Below are 20,353 nucleotides of genomic sequence, written 5' to 3' on the forward strand. Positions count from 1 at the left end.
CGCCAACACCTTGTCACCAACCTGAAATGAGCGAATCCTTACCCTTTTGTTGAAAGCTCTAGAAATTCGAGCTTGATAGCATTCTAAACTTTGTTTAGCCTGCAATCTCTTCTCATCGAGAGCTTCTAACTCTGCAAACCGCAACTTTACATTATCCTCGTCTATAAGGCCTTCTTGGATAGCTAACCTTAGAGAAGGTATTTGGCGTTCAAGAGGCAAGACTGCTTCAACCCCATAAACCAGTGAGTATGGAGTGCTTTGTGTTGGTGTACGGTATGTAGTTCTGTATGCCCACAGTGCTTCTTCCATCCTCTCTTGCCAATCACGTTTTGACTTCGACACCACCTATTTTAGTATATTGCATAGAGTCTTGTTAAAAGCCTCGGCAAGTCCATTTGCAGCTGCATAATAAGCTGATGAATTTCTTTGCTCGAACTCAAAAAGTTTGCAGATTTTATCCATCAATTTATTATCAAATGGTTTCCCGTTGTCGGTTAGGATATACCGAGGGATGCCAAAACGATAGATAATGTGAACTCGGATGAAATGTGCAACATTTTCCTTCTTCACTTCCTTTAAAGCCACTGCTTCAGCCCACTTTGAGAAATAATCGGTGGCTGCTAATATATATTAATGCCCTGCTGATGACTTGGGTGTAATAGGACCAACCACATCGAGCCCCCATGCATCAAATGGCCACGATGCTACCGTCGGATGTAGCGGTTCAGGAGGTTGATGGATAAAGTTCGCATGGAATTGACATGCTTAACATCTCCGTGCATAGTCTATGCAATCCTTCACCATCGTAGGCCAGTAGTAACCCATTCTCTTGATGTGAAAATGTAACTTAGGACCAGACTGATAAGCACCGCACACTCCATAGTGAGCCTCCTCCATCGCTTGTAAAGCTTCCTCTTCGCCTAAACATCGAAGAAACACACCATCAAACGAGCGCCGGTATAGCGCATCCTTGAAATATATGAAGCGAGGAGCTCGACGTCTTACATCTACCCTCTTACGAGGGTCTTGAGGTAACTTCCCATCAACAAGGTAGTCAATCAATGATTGCCTCCAATCCTCTTTATCTACCTCATAGACAGAAGCAGTCGAGAGTTCAACAATGTCGTCAAGAGAGCCATCGTCTTCGAAGATTGGAGGGACCACCCATTTTTGGCACACGCGCAACCGAGACTCATCTATAGGATGGGATATAGTTGAAGCCAAAGCAGCTAAGGCATCGGCTTGCTTATTATGTTTCCTTGGAATGTGCTCCATCGTAGCATCTCCTAGCCAATGCAGGAGCGTCTTTGCATAACTGTTGTATGGGATCAACTCTGCCTTTTTTACTTCGTAAACCCCAAGTACTTGGTTGATAATCAGTTTGGAGTCCCCGTATATGTTAATCCTTAGTTACTTCATATCAGCTGCAATTTCAAGTCCCAAAATAAGTGCTTGATACTCGGCAACATTATTTGAGCAGCGTTCCGTCAAGGTAAATGAATAAGGAAGCACTTCCCCTTCAGGCGTAACAAAGACAACTCCAGTGCCTGCCCCCTCTTTGTGTGCCGCTCCATCAAAGTACATCTTCCATGGAGGTAAAACTTCAACTACAAGCACATCCTCATCAGGTAGATAATTGGACAGCTCCCATCCGGCCGAAATTGGATGATCAGCTAGGAAATCTGCTAAGGCTTGCCCCTTGATGGACTTCTGTGGTACATAAGTGATCTCAAACTGTTGAAATAATAAGTACCACCTAGCAAGTCGATCGGAAAGAACGACCTTTGACATGACATACTTCACCGGGTTTGCCCTGGAAACCTGTCGAATTGTATGCGCTTCAAAATAGTGCTTGAGCTTCCTGATGGCGAATACAAGGGCCAGACACAACTTCTCAATTGACAGATATTTGAGCTCATTTGGCGTCATCCTTCTACTTAAATAATAAAGGGAATTTTCTTTCCCATTATCATTCTCTTGTGCAAGTAAAGCACCCACAGAGCCTTCTTGGGCAGAGATGTAAAGGATCAATGAGCGTCCTGGAATTGGAGCAGTCAGTACAGGCAGCTTCTTTAAATAGGACTTGATGCTTTGGAATGCATTCTTGCAGGCCTCATCCCATACAAACGGGACACCCTTCTTCATTAATCGGCTAAAGGGCTGACATCTTCCTGCTAGGTTTGATATGAATCTTCTAATATAAGTCAACTTCCCTTGCAAGCTTTTAAGCTCATGAAGGTTCCTTGGCTCAGGCATCTTCATTATAGCGTCGATCTTTGCTTGTTTAATCTCAATGCCCCTATGTCGAACAGTAAACCCAAGGAATTTTCCAGCAGCAATCCCGAAAGCACACTTCAGGGGGTTCATTTTGAGTTGAAACTTCCGCAAGCGGTTAAAGACTTGTCTTAGATGCATCATGTGATCTGTGCGAAGTTTCGATTTCACAACCAAGTCATCTACGTAACATTCCACCATTTTATGTAGCATGTCGTCAAATATGGTCTGCATGGCCCTTTGGTATGTAGCACCTGCATTTTTCAGACCAAAGGGCATCACTTTGTAGCAGTAGATGCCTTTTGGCGTATGAAACGCTATAAACTCCTCATCTTCTGGCGCCATGAGGATTTGATTGTAACCGGATGAGTCATCCATGAATGACATGATCTCGTGCCCAGTTACGGCATCTATCATTATCTCTGTGATAGGGAGCGGGAAGTCATCTTTCGGGCATGCAACATTAAGATCCCGAAAGTCTACGCACACACGGATCTGGCCGTTCTTCTTGCGCACAGGAACAATTCTGGATATCCAAGTTGGGTATTTAACTTCGCGAATGAAACCAGCCTCTATAAGCTTGTTGACTTCTGCTTCGATTGAGGGAATGAGCTCGGGGCGGAAGCGCCGTTGAGCTTGCTTAACCGGGCGACACCCCCTTTTTACTGCCAAGCGGTGCACGGCTATCTTTGGGTCCAACCCTGGCATCTGCTTGTATGTCCATGCAAATACATCAATATATTCTTTCAAAAGTGTGACATATGTTTCTTCATCTTTGTTGGAAAGGAGTGAACTAATGAAGATAGGTCGAGGACTTTCAGGAGTTCCTAGATCCACCTCTTTTAGTTCATCCACTGCGGCTTGTACCCCTTCTTCTCGCTCTTGAGGTGCATCCTCCGCATCTTCACCCTCGGTTGGAATCTCATCGTATAATGTTATATGAAATGACGATGCCATCTCATCTTGACTTGGTGTTGCCTCACAACTTGAATAAATGTTTTCTTGATTTCTTCCTTGCACTTGGGTGTGTACAATGGTTCTTGGTTGGACCTTCAAAACTTCACCACACGAGACATGGATATTAACTTCTCTTCTCATGCGGGATGGAACGGCACTCCTGAGCCTTTTTGACGGTTCCATTTCAGTAGGAGGGTTGGTCTGCTCCTTCGAACTCTGAGTAGGCCCAATTCTGTCATGTACTGATTTTCTCTTAGCAGGTTTGGGATTCGGCCCAAGTCTACGGAAGACGAATTGTCATGCTTCTACATCTCCGATTCTATCAAAAACAGACTGTTTCTTGTCACCTCCTCCTCATCTGTAGAAGTGATGCAATTACTTGTGGCTCTGTTTATGAATATTCGCACTGGCTTAGGGGGAACATAACCCAATCCTTTTCGTTCATGCGGCTCCTACTGATTTGACTTGCCTTTACCACCAGCTTCTGGGATGAGTTTCCCCAGCTTTTGTGGCTCTTTGGGACCATATCCAGCTTTGAATAGAAGTTTATATGCATTAGGGTCGAAGCCGCCAGTGCGCTTAGCGGGTACTGTTTGACTTGCCCCAACTTGAGCTTCATCTTCAAGCGGTTTAACTGGAGCTGCTGCTTTTAATGTTTCAATCCTTGCGAGTGGGAAAACAAGTTCCTTGTCGCGATGAGCTTGGTCTACAACTTGCTTGCCTTTCCACCTCGGATCAAGAGGCGTGTCAACATTGCTTTGCTCAGCCTCCTCTACAACTTGTTTCTTCAAGTAAAACTTTGCATCTGCAAAGTATGATTCTGCTTCAATGAAGGGAGTTTCATCAGCGACTACCTTTTCTATCACCCCGCCTTTTTCAAACATGAGGCATTGGTGCCAAGATGAGGGAACTACTCCATTCTCATGTATCCAAGGCTAGCCCAGCAGCAAGTTGTAAGACGTCCTTGCATCTATCACATAACATAGTGTACTTGAGTTTAGTGTTCCGATCCTGAGGTCGAGTCTGATGGTTCCCAGTGCTCTTTGTCCGCCTTGATTAAATCCTTGAATCATTAAGCGGCTTTGAGAAAGCTCATCAGTGGAAATGTCGAGTTCCTTCATCGCCCGGAGTGACAGAATGTTCACAGCCGACCCTTGATCAATCAAAATATTTTTAATCTTTTGCTTGCGGGCATAACCTTCAACAAACAACGGACGATTATGTGGTGTACCACCAAGCAATAGATCCTCATCTTTAAAAGTTATCTCGACAGTATAAGACGCGGCTTTGTGGACTTGAACCTCGTCACCTCCCTCAATCACGGGAAATGAACATTCCTCCTCTCCAACATGTCTCTCTTTAATATTCAGGCGAGTTCCAGGAATATTTGTCCCATGCGGAGGAAGCGCCTTCGGCATGTATTGAGCCAAGGCAACTGGTGTTCGAGACGTGCCGGGATGTCCTCTCATCTTTGTGTCATAGGCAAGGTCCCTTGCTGGCTTTCTCTCAACCCATCGCTTCGTTATTCTCTTCAAAGATCTAACATGTCCAACATTGTTCCTTTGTTTTTTGTGGGTAACAATTACCCAATCCTTCTCGCATACCGGATTGACATGTGGTAACTCCGACTGTTGCCTAGTAGCATGTTTCACAATAAATGGAAGCGGGCGTTTGTATTGCTTGCCCCCATCCTCTTCATCACTCTCCACAACTAACGGAGCGAACCTTCCACATGAAATTTGATTGGTGCTGGCAGTTGCATCAACCAGCTCAATCTTTCCATCACGAGCAAGTCTCATCACCTTATCTTTAAAGACGAAGCATTTTTCAATCGGGTGTCCGAGGAGACGATGATACTTGCAATAGTTGGGGTCATCCACCTTAGAAGCTTCTTCGGGACGCTTCATCTCCGGCAATTCAATCAACTTAAGCTTTAACAATTCATCAAACATGGGTGACAAATCAGAACCCAAGAACGGATACTGTTTTTGCTGCATCTCTTCAATGATTCTAGTACCCCGAGATGGGCGGGAAAATGACCTTAGCCTGGGATTTTCAGTTACTTTGGCGAAAACCCGCATTGGTGTTGTTTTTACGTTCATGGCCTCTTTCTTTTCTGGTTTCGGGAAGGGCTTGCTCCCTTTCTTGAATTCTTGTTTTACAGGTGCCTTGGATGAACTAGGGATACTTGACATGCCGAGCCCTCCATTGGCTTCAATACTCAACTCCATGTCGTGAGCACGACTGGATAGTTCTTCAAATGTTCTAGGCTTGATTCCCTGCAAGATATAAGAGAGCTCGAAGTGTATCCCTTGGATGCACATTTCAATTGCGGAGCTTTGTGATATCCTCTCTTTACAGTTAAGGCACAACTCCCTCCATCTCTCGATGTAAGTGCCCACACGCTCACCCTTCCATTGGTGGGTAGTGGTGAGTTCCAAGAAGCTGACAGTCCTCCTGGTGCTGTAGAAGCGGGTCAAAAATTCACGCTCCATATCATTCCAGCTATCAATGCAACCATGATCCAGGTCTGTGTACCAATCAAAGGCAGTGCCCTTCAGAGAGCGGACGAACTGCTTGACGAGGAGACCTCCGTATGTTCCTGCATCATTACAGGTTTCAACGAAGTGGGCAATGTGCTGCCTCGGGTTGCCTTTTCCATCAAACTGCTGGAACTTGGGAGGTTGATAGCCCAACGACATCTTCATTTCTTCAATTCTCTAAGTATATGGCTTAGTGTAAGTATATGAGATTATCTTCCCTCGAGCTTCCCTTTAATTGCTCCCATGATGTAGTCGTTCAACTGCTCGACGGGTATCATGCCCTCAGAAATTGGAATACTCTTCTCGGCGGGTGGTGGATGAGAGATTGTCTCTTCCATTCCTGGCCTACTTTGATGGCGCGGGGACTCGACATCGATCTCATCTCCTTGGGTTTGAGGCTGCTTCCCGGAAGCCCGAGTTGTTTCGCCATTTCTTCCGCTTTCAACCTTTTCGCTGAGCTCATTGATCCGCCTTTCTTGGTTATGCATGAGTGCAGCTATCCCCTCGAGAGATTTAGTGATGTTTGCGAGTTGTTCCTCCACCGAAGCCGCGTTCGTTGTCATAGCGGGCATAATTGTGTATATGTGATTCCATTCCGGTGAGGTTCTCCGCAGAAGTGACGACTGTGATGAACTTCCACTGCTTGGAGTTTTATTCAAGGGAATAGGGCTCGCAGGACTCTTGTTGCTTGGAGCTCCCTTACTTGTAAGATTCTGGTCAACAACAGTTTCCTTTGTAGAGGAAGATCCTTTGTCATGTGTAGTTCTCCGTGACATAGTGGAGTTTCTGTCAATCCTTCGGACGATGTGGCGGGCAATGTCCTGGGCCTCGTGGACCTGCACCCCTAGGTTCCTCACTCGGCTTCGAGTCATTGCTCCTCCCACGCCTTGGCTATCACCGGAACCGGCCGCAGATGATGCCCTGGAGCGGGTGGCCTGAGCATATGTCATCTTAGAGGAGGGATTTCTTGATTCCATTTAGATTCCTTCCTTATAGAGCTCGCGAATCAACAGTGAAGAGATGAGAGGCAGAGTTGTCCCACTGGGCGTGCCAAAATCTGTAAACACAAAAAGTAAACTTTGTATATATATTAACAAAATTCCTTGTACAGTGTGTGTATAATTCAATGCAGGTACAAAATCTGTGTCTAGTCCTCTGATTCTTCACTGACGTTATCTATGGAAGTGCCTCCGGGATTCAATTAGCGTAGCCTCCGGGATTCAATTGGCGCGTGCCTCCGGGATTTAAGTGGCGTAGCTTCCGGGATTTAAGTGGCGTAACTTCCTGCAAAGTTTCAAAACACATGCAATGGATTCAAGCTGCTTTAAGATCCTCAAATGCCTTCAAAAGACTTCAAGATCTTCGAGACAATCAATTCTGCAAAGCTCCAAAGTACCTGCAATGGATTCAAATTGCCTGCAAAATCAACAAAAATGCCTTCAAATCTTCAAGCGTTCTTCAATGCCTTCAGGCTCTTCAAATGCTCTCAACTCCTTAAGTCTTCAAGTTCTTCCAGCTTTCAAGTGTGTCTTGGAATGAAAACGAAGGCCCTATTTATACCAAAAGCTTAACCAAAATTCCTCAACCAACTCCCCTTTTTAGTTAACTAATTAATTAATTAACTAATTAGGAAAATGAACCTTGCCCAAGATCAAGTCCAGGTTCATTATTGTATAATCTAATTCAAATTCAAATTAAATTATAATTATCTAATTCAAATATAATAAAATTAATATTATATTTAAATTATAATTATAATTGAAATTCAAATATGAAATGGATTTGGGCCAAATTAATTAATTAATTCAATAGCTCAAATCAAATTCTAATTGGGCTAATTAAATTAAATTAAATTGACTTCTATGATCCAATTAATTAAATCGGCCCAATCATCAATCTCGACGTCAGCCCAATAACAATTTTATCCGTCTATTTATCGGGTTCAATTTTTCTGTGTCTACAACTACAACCTTCGAATTCTTTTGAGATGATGTCATACACATCTCTTGCAATAGTTATCTTTCCAATCCCGCTCATCCCAAGTATTCCAACAAAACGAACTTCATTAGACCCCAAGCCTATCAATCGATACAATTTCTGCATACGTTTCTCCATCCCAACCAGTTTTGGATCATCAATTGACCTCGTTGAACCCAATTTAGTAACGATATCTTCAACAGTTTTCTGGATGAACTTTGCTTCATGCCTATATACATCACAATAAAACACAGCATGTACAAGTCATAAATTAATTAAAAACACAAATTAATGCACGTTTTTCAGTTGGATGACTTGATAATAAGACCCAACCATGGTTGAAAACATGACTGATAAGACCCAAGTCACCCAACTCAAATTGATTTTTGATTTAGGCTCTTTGAAAACCTTGAAAATATTTTTTGGAAAATGATTTTCAGAAAACGACTCAGTTTCATAAAATATTTTAACTTTTTAGTGTTTGGCTGAAGGTAGAAAATTGTCTTTTTTTTTTTATTTGTTATAAATTTATAATAATAATAATAATAATAATAATAATAATAAGTAGAAGAAGAAGAAGTTGCAGAAGTAGTGTTGGTGTTGGTGATGATATGGTGGTATTCGTTGTGGGTGCTGGTGGTGTGGTAGTGGGGGTTTGGATGCAACCTTGAAGCGGATAGTGTGAAGGCCCTCGAACTCAATATTTGGATTCTATTTTGCACAATCACCATTGAAACAAGCGGCTTGGTGAGATCAATCTCCACCGCTGCTCGCGCAAACCGACCCCTCTCCACTTCGGCCGTGGTGCGATCTAGTTTGACAGGGTTACCAACATGGTCTAAGATGAGTTTGATGACGTCCTCGCGGAAATACTCGAGCGGTAATCCCGGAAGCCTCACCCACACTGTCATCTTCTCCACGGCGGCTTTAGAGGGATCAAAGCCCGGTTTCCATCATTGCGGCACATCGAAGAATTTCCAAGGGCCACCAATGAGAAGTTTCAAGCAATCTTTAGCCAAGTTGAATCTAGCCACATACCAGTTGAAACCCAGGTCGATCATCTACATTTTTCCCTCCAGCTCAGGTTCCACATTCTAGAGAGGCGGTGGAGAAGGACCCATAAACTTGAGCGTTAAAGCGTTTCTCCAAACTATCGAGATTCACTAGGATGTCATCTTGGAACCAGCAAGCGTTGCCGTCCTCCTCTATGGTGTCGCAGCCAAACCTGGGGAGCGGATGAGATTGTATCTGCGAATGTGCGCTTGGTCGCCCTAGGCTTCTTGGAGGTGCGATCAGGTTCCCCATCTGGCGAGAGACCCGTCCTCGTAGCTGGTCCGCCGAACTTTGCATGGGGAATAGAAAAGCTTGGGAGATGGAATGATCCAACGTCAAACAGGCAGAGAGAAGGCTAAGCGAAGTTCCAGGTGAAAATTGATACATTGAGTGTTCCTTAACTACTTTGATTCCCGACCCTATTACCCCACAGCTGCAATAAAACATCTATATGTCTCTGTAACGTTATGCTTTTATTCAATTTCTATTTTAGTTGGTTTTTGATCAAGAATTATACCATTGTTACTCAAGAACTATATGACTGTTAAAATTTAATTTGCATCTATGTATTGACTATATTTTTTAATGCTTAATCCTGATATTTTCTACTCGTCAATGTTGTGAAAAAAAAAAATGTCCAATAAACAAAAGATGTACATCTTAGGCAGTATGTTCTGCTATTTGGTTTGTTTCTTAAATCCTCTATTCCTATCTTGTTTATTTTACTCAATAGTTGTGTTGAAAATGTTTGTAGTAAAGTGTGATAGATATTAATGTGTTGACAGCGTTGAATATTGATTATATTGCTGGAATGTATTGGGAAAAATTGACAGTTTTATCAAATAAATAATTTTTTTTTTTAAAAGGACAACCTGCATCTGTTTTCCTAGTAAGGAACAAACGCAGATCGTCAAGGCATGAATTTTTTATTTTAAAAATAACAATTTGCGTCTGATCCTAGAAGGATCAGACGCACGTCCCTTTCACCTCAGGCGCTGATTGTTCAACCAATCTGCGTCTACGGTATATGCGTATGGTGTACATCACATTCAGATTATCATTTACTTCAGACGCATGGCAGATGACTCATTCTGTACTAGTGTATGACGCTATAGTGTTTTTTTTTTTTTTTTTAAATAGAGTATAGGCGCCTATAGTGTTTATTTAAAAAAAAAAAAAAAAAAAAAAAACAGACTATAGGTGTTGTTATCTTCATGATAAAGATGCCTATTATATGAATTTATGAGTATTTACAATAAAGTCGCGTAAAGTTTTCATTCTTTTTGCGTTTATAGTATGTGTCTTGAGCAATAAAGATGCATATTATCATTTAATAAAGATGAAAATGATTTATTTTCGTACTAGTGCATGTATACTCGTACAAAAGAGCAACCAGATTGTCTAATGAGCTGATAATGCGATGCTCTATGCATAGCTCCTCCGGGCAAGGATCGTGGAGGTCCACCTCGGCATCAGAGTCTAATCGAGAGAGAACAATGACTCATAATTCAATGACTAGTAGCACAAATACGTACGGCATATATAGCTAATTCATGGTTCTCGTTGAGGATTGAGGTAGAACTGGATGTATCCTTGCGTGATTAGTAGTATCGAATCATTCCGATTATAGTAAAGTAATAAACATAAGAATATCGAGTAAAGAGAAAACAAATATAGAGCAAAATTATTAGTCTTTTATTAATCATCATTTTTTTTTATTATAAGGAAGGGGGATACCCTACATACACACACTATTGCCTCAACTGAAGTTTGAACCTTACACCTCCCACTTAGGGGAGCAATTTGATACTAGTGGACTACAAGCCACTTGGTTTTATTAACCATCATTCATTCCTATATATATATATATATATATATATATATATATATATATATATATATATATATATATATATATATATATATATATATATATATATTTATTTATTTATTTATTTATTTATTTATTTATTTATTTATTTAGAACAATAATAAAATTTTCAAAAGAGTTAATTTTTAAATTGATCACTCAACTTTTGAAATTTTAATTTTTCTCTAAAATTTATCAATAATTTTGCGATTTTCCTAATGAATGACCAAATTGAATATAAAATGAATATTTAATGAACTCAAATAGATAATATTTACCATGCAAATTGTTAAATTTAAAAATTATTTTTTAAAAAAAATATTACAATGAACATAGATGTTATACCCAAAAATTCCATACTAAAAGCTGCGAGCAAATAAAAGCGGTAGTGCAAAGCAAATAACAAAAGAACTTCCAAAGAAATTAAACATGTTTCTTTGGTGGAAGTGGAAATAAGTGGAAATAAGTGGAAATAAGTGAAAATCATCATGTGTTATTTTTTCTTATTGACACCGTATGATGGATCTCGTGATGATTGTAAGAAATTAAACAAGGAAAATGCTATTTTCCCTACTAATTTTTCATTCTTGATGTGATTTATATTTGTATCCATAAATTAGTTGACAACGTAACACTCTTTTGTAATTAAATATTAAATAGTGTTACATGAGGGAATTGAACATTAGAAAGAAAGTTCTAGAAAACGTTTGCAGCATCACTCATTTTTACATAATCAATACTTGGTGGAGACAATGTTATTTTGTATCATTAGCGGTTCATCACTGATTTTAACATCATCCTCGTACACAAGGCGCATTCCAATACCAGTAAATACCGAATCGCAATTACCAGAAACTTTAATTTGACACCATTCATTACAATCATCAAAGAACTGATAGGACAAGCAAGTGATCTCAGATTTCATATTCTCTTTAACCCCATGATAGCCCATAGCTGATATAATATGCCTATGACGACCATCATGAGTTGTGGGAATGATTTCAAGACTATGTCCATAGTTTTTAGCTACACTCCAAAATTTCCCACATGTTGTAGTAATCACATTAGAGACCCCACAGAATGCAAATCCCTTGAATTTGTTATTGTACCAATTTTGAGGCAGGCTAACTGATAGTGAATTTCCCCAATTTTTATACGTAAACCACTCAGGAAACACCATGATGCCAGGAAAGTAGACACTAATGTAGTGATTTGAGTTTGATAGTCCCTGTGCCACCCACAATACGTGCAGTTAATAGTTTAATTTGTATGTGTGAAACATGCATATATGGCCATATACAACTAATTAAAAAGCTAAGCTAGCTTTAATTTATGCGGGCATGCATGATAAGGATACATGGATTGTAATGAGTTACGTACCTTGAGTAGGTGTTTCCATATTGCATCAACTATGTAACCGTAACATGGATCCTCAAGTAGTTGAGGACATCTAGTGAATGAAACACAACTCAACATTGGGTATTTAGTCAATGAATCTATGTTGCAGCCTTCTAAGCTGGGGCATTCATCTGCATAAACCTGTATTATACTAGATGGAAGCTCTGGCAAACGTTGAAGCCTCCCACATCCCACTAGATGAAGTTCCGTAAGTTGAGTGAGGCCGGCAAAGGATTCAGTTGGGATACAACCAAACTTGTTGTTGCTAAGATTCAGTACTTTCAAACAATGAAGCTCTCCAAGATCACGAAGAATAATGCCTCCATCTAGAATACTACAATCACTAAGATTCAACATTTGCAGTGAAGATAACCCAGATAGAGAAGGAAACGGTGAAGCCTTGATATCTTGAAAAGCTCCTGCTGGCAGCAGCCTAGAGAGGAACGAACAACTTTTTTGTAATGGAGAAGCCAGAGGTTTACATCCACAAAATGATAAAATCTTGAGTTTCTTGAGAAGTGAAATGGAGGATGGTAGCTCTTGGATCGCTGTCTTGTCACAGTACAGCTCTTCTAAGCATTCCATTTCTCCCAATTCATCTGGTAATTTCTCAAACTTGGAACAACCAGAGAGAATCACAACTTTCAGACTTTTCAATCTACAAATGCTACTTGGAAGGCTTGCAAGATGTTTGCAATTGCTTACATCTATTAACCTCAGGTTTGTGATGCACTCGATTGATGATGGCACTTCTCTTATAGCAGTAGCCTCAGCATGTACTTCTAACAAGCAATCCATGGGAGATGCAATTTTTGGAAAATTTTCAAGTTTCAAGCAGCCTGAAAGGATCATTGTCTCCAGCTTTTCAGAATGAATGCTTTCGGGAAGCCTCTTTAGATTTACACAGCGCTTAATGTTAAGTGAAACAAGGTTCTTGAGAAATCCAGCAGAAGCATGGATCTCTACCAAACTTGTACACTGTTCTAGAATCAATGTTTCAAGATTTGGGATTCCTGTGAAATCTGGAGTCCTAATTAATTTCTGAGAGTGGCTCAGATTCATGAATTTCAAATAGTCCAGGACCTGTACGTAGAAGTGAGACATATATATTTAAAAGAAATAATAATTAAGAATCCTTAGCTACAGCCATGATATGAATAAAATTAAAGCAAAAAAGAGATATATCAGAGACAAATAACATATAAATAGTTAGATATGATAAACCTTGAATCCTTTCCAAAGTTGTATGATACGGCTGGATTGCATTTTAAGAGAAACAAGTTTTTGTCCCTGGAAAGTAGCAGGCAAACTTTTTGAAGGATATCCATGCCAATCTAGCCACCTTAACTCGCCAGGGAGAAAATTAGGGGCATGAGAAGCATTTGCATTGTGAAATTTGAGAAGTCTTAGCTTGGTCATGTGTGTGAAGGCCTCACTACTAACTTTCACATCTGTTGCAACCTTCAAGTTGAATGCTATACCTTTGATGTTTTCTGTACCCTGACAATATAATATTTCACAAGAAAACAATTAAATTCTTAAAAATGAATTGTATAAATTAATTAAATTAAGGGATTCGATTGATGGATATCTATATGATCTCTTGTTTATATATACTATACTATATGTACCTCACTTCCGGTAAGTAGTTGAGAAATATCCTGAGGTAGCCACAACCTGCTATATCTTTTTGGATCATCTGAAGCTTCTTGGCGAACAATAGACCACCCCATTTCTTGTAATAATTGATGCATCAAAACACGACCTTCTGAAATAGTTATTAGAGATTTCTCTCTAAGAACCTTTATGCCAATGTCAGAGTGGAAGTCGAAACTATTAAGTATTCTTGTTATGGATGCTTTCTTCTTCCCATTAAAGAAGCATGCAATGTCTAAGAAAACTCTTTGTGTATTTTTGTTGAGACTAATGAAACCCAATTTAAGTTTCTCTAAAATCTCATCTTCTGGGATTTCCTTAAGTCGGGCAACTTCACTTCTCCATTCATCAATATCTCTGCCATATAGGAGAGACCCAAAAACTTTAAGAGCCAACGGAAGGCCTCCAGCATAGTGTACCACTTGAGCTTCGAGCACCTCAAATTCCTTGGTAGGTAGCAACGGTAGCTGTTTATTAAATGCATGCTGCCTAAAGAGTTGAAAGCTTTCAGCTTCCTCTAGCACTCTCATTTTGTAGTATTTCATAATGTTCACTTTATGGCTAATAAGCAAGTGCTTATCCTTGGTTGTTATGATGATTCTACTTCCAGCACCGAACCAATCACTGTTTCCAGCCAATGATTCCAATTGATCCCTGTGATCAACATCATCAAGCACAATAAGCACTCTTTTGCAATGCAGCCTTTGCCGTATCATCATTTTTCCTTCAAACACATTGTCTATTTTCAAATCTTTTACTGAAAGAATCTTAGATACAAGTTTCTGTTGCAAGTGCACCACACCATGTTTGCCTGACTCACTTCTAACTTCATGAATAAAACTACAACCTTCGAATTCTTTTGAGAACTTCTCATACACAGATCTTGCAATAGTTGTCTTTCCAATCCCGCTCATCCCATGTATTCCAATAAAGCGAACCTCATTAGACTCTAAGCCTATCAATCGATACAGTTTCTGCATACGAGCCTCTATCCCAACCAGTATCTGATCATCAATTGTCCTTGTTGAACCCATTTTAGTAATGATATCTTTAACAATTCTCTGGATGAACTTTGCTTCATGCCTATATATATTACAATAAAACGCACCAAGTACAAGTCATAAATTAAAAACACAAATTAACACTACTGGAAATTATGAAATTTCCAACCACCTGAAAGTGATCTTAAATCAAGTTGAAAGCAAAAAGTGGTCGGAAATAGCAACAACGATTTTTCCGGATGCTAAAAGTGGTCGAAATAAAGCTTTCGGCTTGATTTAAGATCACTTTCAGGTGATCGAAAATTTTATAATTTCTAGTAGTGTAATACACGTTTTTCAGTTGGATGGCTTTACCCCTAAACATAAGCATAGCATGCAACTTCATGTGGGTAAAGTTCAAAAACATGTATCCACAGTAATATCATATTGAAAAAGTCATTGTCTAACTTGTCTTCTTAGTTCAGTTTACATATTGAAAACATGACTTGGTAAGACCCCAGTCACCCAACTCAAATTGATTTTGGATTTAGGCTCCTTGAAAACCTTGGAAATATTTTAATTTTTTAGTGTTTGGATGAAGGTTAAAAAAATTATCTTTTTTTTTTTTATTTGAGTAAAAGTTAAGAAATTACATTTTTTTGTTTGATTCATTTTTCAAAAAATAAACATATTATTTGTTATAATAATAATAATAATAATAATCTAATATATACATATATATATATATATATACATATATATATATATATATATATATATATATATATATATATATATAAGAGCCCAAGAGAGTTAGGCCTATAATAGGTAGAAAAAATGGCGGTCAAATTTTTTAATCAAATGAATGGCTTAGATTGATTTAGATTTTAATTTTTCCTTAAGATTTCCTAATTTATCCCTAATGAATATGATTATCCGTTAACTTTTCCGTTAAATATTATCTTTTCTGTTAATTTCTATAAGTTCACCGTTAACTTACTCATTGATTTCAATAAGAAACGTCTTAGGTTCGAACCTCATCTCAATCAAAGTTGGCATAATTAGTACTCTATTTTATTCTTATTAAATTAAATAATAATAATAATTTAGTAGCTACAACAAAAAATAATACATATGCATTTCTTTAATTTAGAATTATGTGTCTACAATGTCTTTATTGAAAAAAAAATTATTCATTATCAATAAATTAAATAATAGAAATAAGTTCTTTAGTTATATTGTATTTATTTTTCTCCAATATAAAAATTTTTTACATTCAAATTAATCAATTGATTATATTCGCTACATTGTCCCTACAATGTCTTTATTAAAAAATGTTATTCATTATCAATAAATTAATTAAGAGAAAAAATTTTATTAGTTATATTGTCTTTATATTTTTCCAATGTAAAAATTCTTTACATTCAAATTCATCAATTGATTATATTCACTGCATTGTCTATTATCTTTTTTTGTGAACTATTTTAATTCTTTACATTCAAATTCATCAATTGATTATATTCACTTCATTGTCTATTACCTATTATGTGCACTATTTTTTAATTTAATATCAAAGTTATAATACAAAATAATGCTATATATTTATTTACCAAGTATTTTATTAATACCACAAAAAAATTAAAAAATATATAATTAATAAAGCCAATCATATTAACTACTTGAGGGATTTGTTGACAAAGAGATTATTCAAATCACACAACAAATTGAAGTGAGAACTACCTCGCAATGTCCTTGTTTAACAATCAGTAGCTAGCGGTTAGCGTTAGCAGATTATATTAGCGAATTTGACCAGCGAATTATATCAATTGATGGTAAAAAGATATTTAAAAAAATTAACTGTTTAGATTACCATGTAAAATGACCTAAGGGTATACATATATTTAATAATAATAATAATAATAATAATAATAATAATAATAATAATAATAATAATAATAATAATAATAATAATAATAATAATAATAATAATAATAATAATAATAATAATAATAATTGTTTTAAAAAAATAAAAAAAAATAAAAAAATATAATTAAGCCAATCATATTAACTACTTGGGGGATTTATTGACAAAAAGAATATTCAAGTCACACAACAAATTGAAGTAAAAAACTATCTCGCAATGTCCTTGTTTGGCAATCAGCAGTTAGCTCTTCAATATTAATATATATTTAATATTTTATGCCATAATTTTTATTTGCTTTCCCTTATGTCCCGTATTTGGTTTTAACCATACCTATACAATTATTTTATTGACAATTATAATCAATCTTGATTATATTATCTTGCATTTGTAAACTTAGAATTGCCTATTTAAATACGCAAATTTAACATTAAATTATCTATGCATGAACAATTCCAATATAATCTTGCCTTGATATACTTTAAAGTACTTATTTACAAAAAAATATTGGGCATTATCTCAATCGCGCAATGCGCGTAAAAAACTAGTTTACTAATAAGAGCCCAAGAGATTAGGCTTATAATGAGTATAAAAAATGGCGGTCAAATTTTTTAATCAAATGAATGGCTCAGATTGATCAGATTTTAATTTTTCCTTAAGATTTTCTAATTTATCCTTAATGAATATGATTATCCGTTAACTTTTCTGTTAAATATTATATTTTTCGTTAATTTCTGTCAGTTCACCGTTAACATACTCATTGATTTCAATAAGAAAGGTCTTAGGTTCGAACCCCATCCCAATCAAAGTTGGCATAATGAGTACTATATTTTACTCTTATTAAATTAAATAATAATTTAGTAGTTACAACAAAAAATAATACATATGCATTTCTTTAATTTAGAATTATGTGTCTACAATGTCTTTATTCAAAAAAATTATTCATTATCAATAAATTAAATAAGAGAAATGATTTCATAGTTATATTGTCTTTATTTTTCTCCAATATAAAAATTCTTTACATTAAAATTTATCAACTGATTATATTCGCTACATTGTCCCTACAATGTCTTTATTATAAAAAAAATTTATTCATTATCAATAAATTAATTAAGAAAAATAATTTTATTAGTTATATTGTCTTTATTTTTCTCCAATGTAAAAATTCTTTACATTCAAATTCATCAATTGATTATATTCACTACATTGTCAATTATCTTTTTTGTGCACTATTTTTAAATTAAATATCAAAATTATAATACAAAATAATGCTATATATTTATTTACCAAGTATTTTATTAATACCATGAAAAAATTAAAAAAATATATAATTAATAAAGCCAATCATATTAATTACTTGATGGATTTGTTGACAAACAGATTAGAGTATTCAAATCACACAACAAATTGAAGTGAGAACTACCCGCAATGTCCTTATTCGACAATTAGCAGTTAGCGGATTATATTGGCGGATTTGACCAGCGAATTACATCAACGATTGGTAAAAAGATATTTGAAAAAAATTAGTTGTTTAGATTAACATGTAAAATGACCTAAGGGTATACATAATAATAATAATAATAATAATAATAATAATAATAATAATAATAATAATAATAATAATAATAATAATAATAATAATAATAATAATAATAATAATAATAATAATAATAATAATAATAATAATAATAATAATAATAATAATAATAATAATAATAATAATAATAATAATTGTTTTTAAAAAGTAAAAAAAAATATAATTAAGTCAATCATACTAACTACTTGGAGGATTTATTGACAAAAAGAGTATTCAAATCACACAACAAATTGAAATGAGAAACTACATCGCAATGTCCTTGTTTGGCAATCAGCAGTTAGCTCTTCAATATTAGTATATATTTACTATTTTATGCCCTAATTTTTATTTGGTCTCCTTGGTTTCAAGCATACCTATACAATTATTTTATTGACAATTATAATCAATCTGACTATATTATCTTGCATTTGTAAACTTAGAATTACCTCTTTAAATACGCAAATTTAACATTCAATTATCTATGTATGAACAATTTCAATATAATCTTGTTTTGATATACTTTAAAGTACTTATTTAAAAAAAAAAAAGTATATTGGGCATTATCTCAATTGCGTAATGCGCGTAAAAAATTAGTAATAATAATAATAATAAGTTGTGGAGGTAGTGTTGATATTGGTGATGGTATGGTGGTATTAGTGGTGTGGTAGTGGTGGTTTGGATGCAACCTTTAATTTGCCTATATAATTTAATCCTCTCCTTAATTACAGCAAAAACTTTCAGATCAATGATTTTGATTCATTTTAATACTACTTTGGGTGCAAACTTTGCCAATCTATATTATTGCAGATCCAAAGGATTAGACTTAGATTAAAGCTAAGGAAAACACCAGTGATCTGATCTGAGTATGAACATATAGAGTTTAGGTTATTTACCAATTTTCAGTGTTGTCCAGATCCATCCCAACATAACAAATTGGATACATTCTCCAATTTTTAGTGTTACTCTAAAATTGATAATTTACTACTAAAATGTAAAATATTACTTGAAATCCCAACAGAAAATTAAAAATGGATCAAACTTGAATTAATTGGCTTATACCGAGCATAAATAATCATTTGATCGAAAAGAAAACAATTGATTTTCTTTTTATGAAATAATATTTAATAAAAAAAACAAATTGAATTTTAAAAATAAATTTCATTTGTGTGTGGGGGTGTAGGGGTGATCAAGGTTCGGTGTTCGAACCGTAACCGTTACTGTGCTAATCGTAACCGAACCGGTACCGTTCGTACGGTTCCGGTTCCGGAAACTCCGGTTATAGAAAATTTGAAAATGGAACCGCCAGTTCCGGTTTGGAACCGTGAATATTTTTTTTTTTTTAAATGGCGACTAGGCCACTTTTGCCACGTACAACAAACAACATAACAATATAACATATGCAACAAACAACATAACATATAATTTATTAAAAAAAACGGTTAGAACTGAAACTGCCGATTCAAGAACCGGAACCGAAACGGTATATTACGGTTCCGGTTCCGATTCGTCTGTTTCCAGAACCGGAACCGACCGTTCCGAACCAAAACCGTGGTCACCCCTAGTGGGGTGGAGGGGGTTAGAGTTGAAGATTTACCCATTTTCAGTGTTGTTCAGATCCCAACCCGACAAATTGGATACATCCTCCAGCACTTTCCTCCATTTCTTCACCTTTTCTCCTTCTTTCTCAAAGCTCTTCTCGTGTCCTTCAAAGGCTTCTCCATACTTTCCCTTCTGTTTCCTCACAGTCGAAGGATCCACGCCATAGAAAATGGGAACAACCGTCTGACCTTTTACCTTCATACACTCCATGATTTTCACCAGTTCCTCCAAACACCATGAAGAATCAGCGTAGTGCTCGGAGAAGACGACGACCGCCATGGACGATTCTTCAATTGCCTTCTCAAGTGCGGGCGAGATGGACTTTCCCCTTTCCAGCTTCTCCTCGTCTTTGAAAGTGTAAATCCCTCTTTGCTGCATCGCAGTGTAGAGATGGTCAACGAAATTCTTGCGAACGTCTTCTCCTCTGAAACTCAAGAAAACATCATAGGTGGAACCACATGAAGACACAAAAGAAGGTTGCTCCATTGCAATGGTGAAGAAAGCTATGGCAGCAAAACTGGATTTGCTGTACGCAACTCAATGCACTAT

General features: G+C 36.6%; 1 protein-coding gene across 2 annotated transcripts in view; it reads right to left on the reverse strand.

The window, feature by feature from the left end:
* LOC109148757 (TMV resistance protein N-like) overlaps positions 1-20,351 on the reverse strand; it is a 92,499-nt gene extending 72,148 nt beyond the window's left edge. The window contains exons 1-5 of one of the 2 annotated variants that reach the window (XM_019296480.1): positions 19,800-20,351; positions 14,012-14,811; positions 13,704-13,810; positions 13,297-13,572; positions 12,578-13,155 (exon numbers count right to left, since the gene is read on the reverse strand). In XM_019296480.1, the coding sequence (XP_019152025.1) occupies positions 12,578-13,155; positions 13,297-13,572; positions 13,704-13,810; positions 14,012-14,811; positions 19,800-20,290 (2,252 nt within the window). In that variant the 5' untranslated portion in view covers positions 20,291-20,351. The remainder of the gene's footprint in view (positions 1-12,577; positions 13,156-13,296; positions 13,573-13,703; positions 13,811-14,011; positions 14,812-19,799) is intronic. The other variant, XM_019296481.1, reaches the window with a different exon arrangement.
* Between the last annotated feature and the right edge of the window lie 2 nt (positions 20,352-20,353).

This window comes from Ipomoea nil, unplaced genomic scaffold, assembly GCF_001879475.1.
Source record: "Ipomoea nil cultivar Tokyo-kokei standard unplaced genomic scaffold, Asagao_1.1 scaffold2144, whole genome shotgun sequence".
Taxonomy (NCBI): Eukaryota; Viridiplantae; Streptophyta; class Magnoliopsida; order Solanales; family Convolvulaceae; genus Ipomoea; species Ipomoea nil.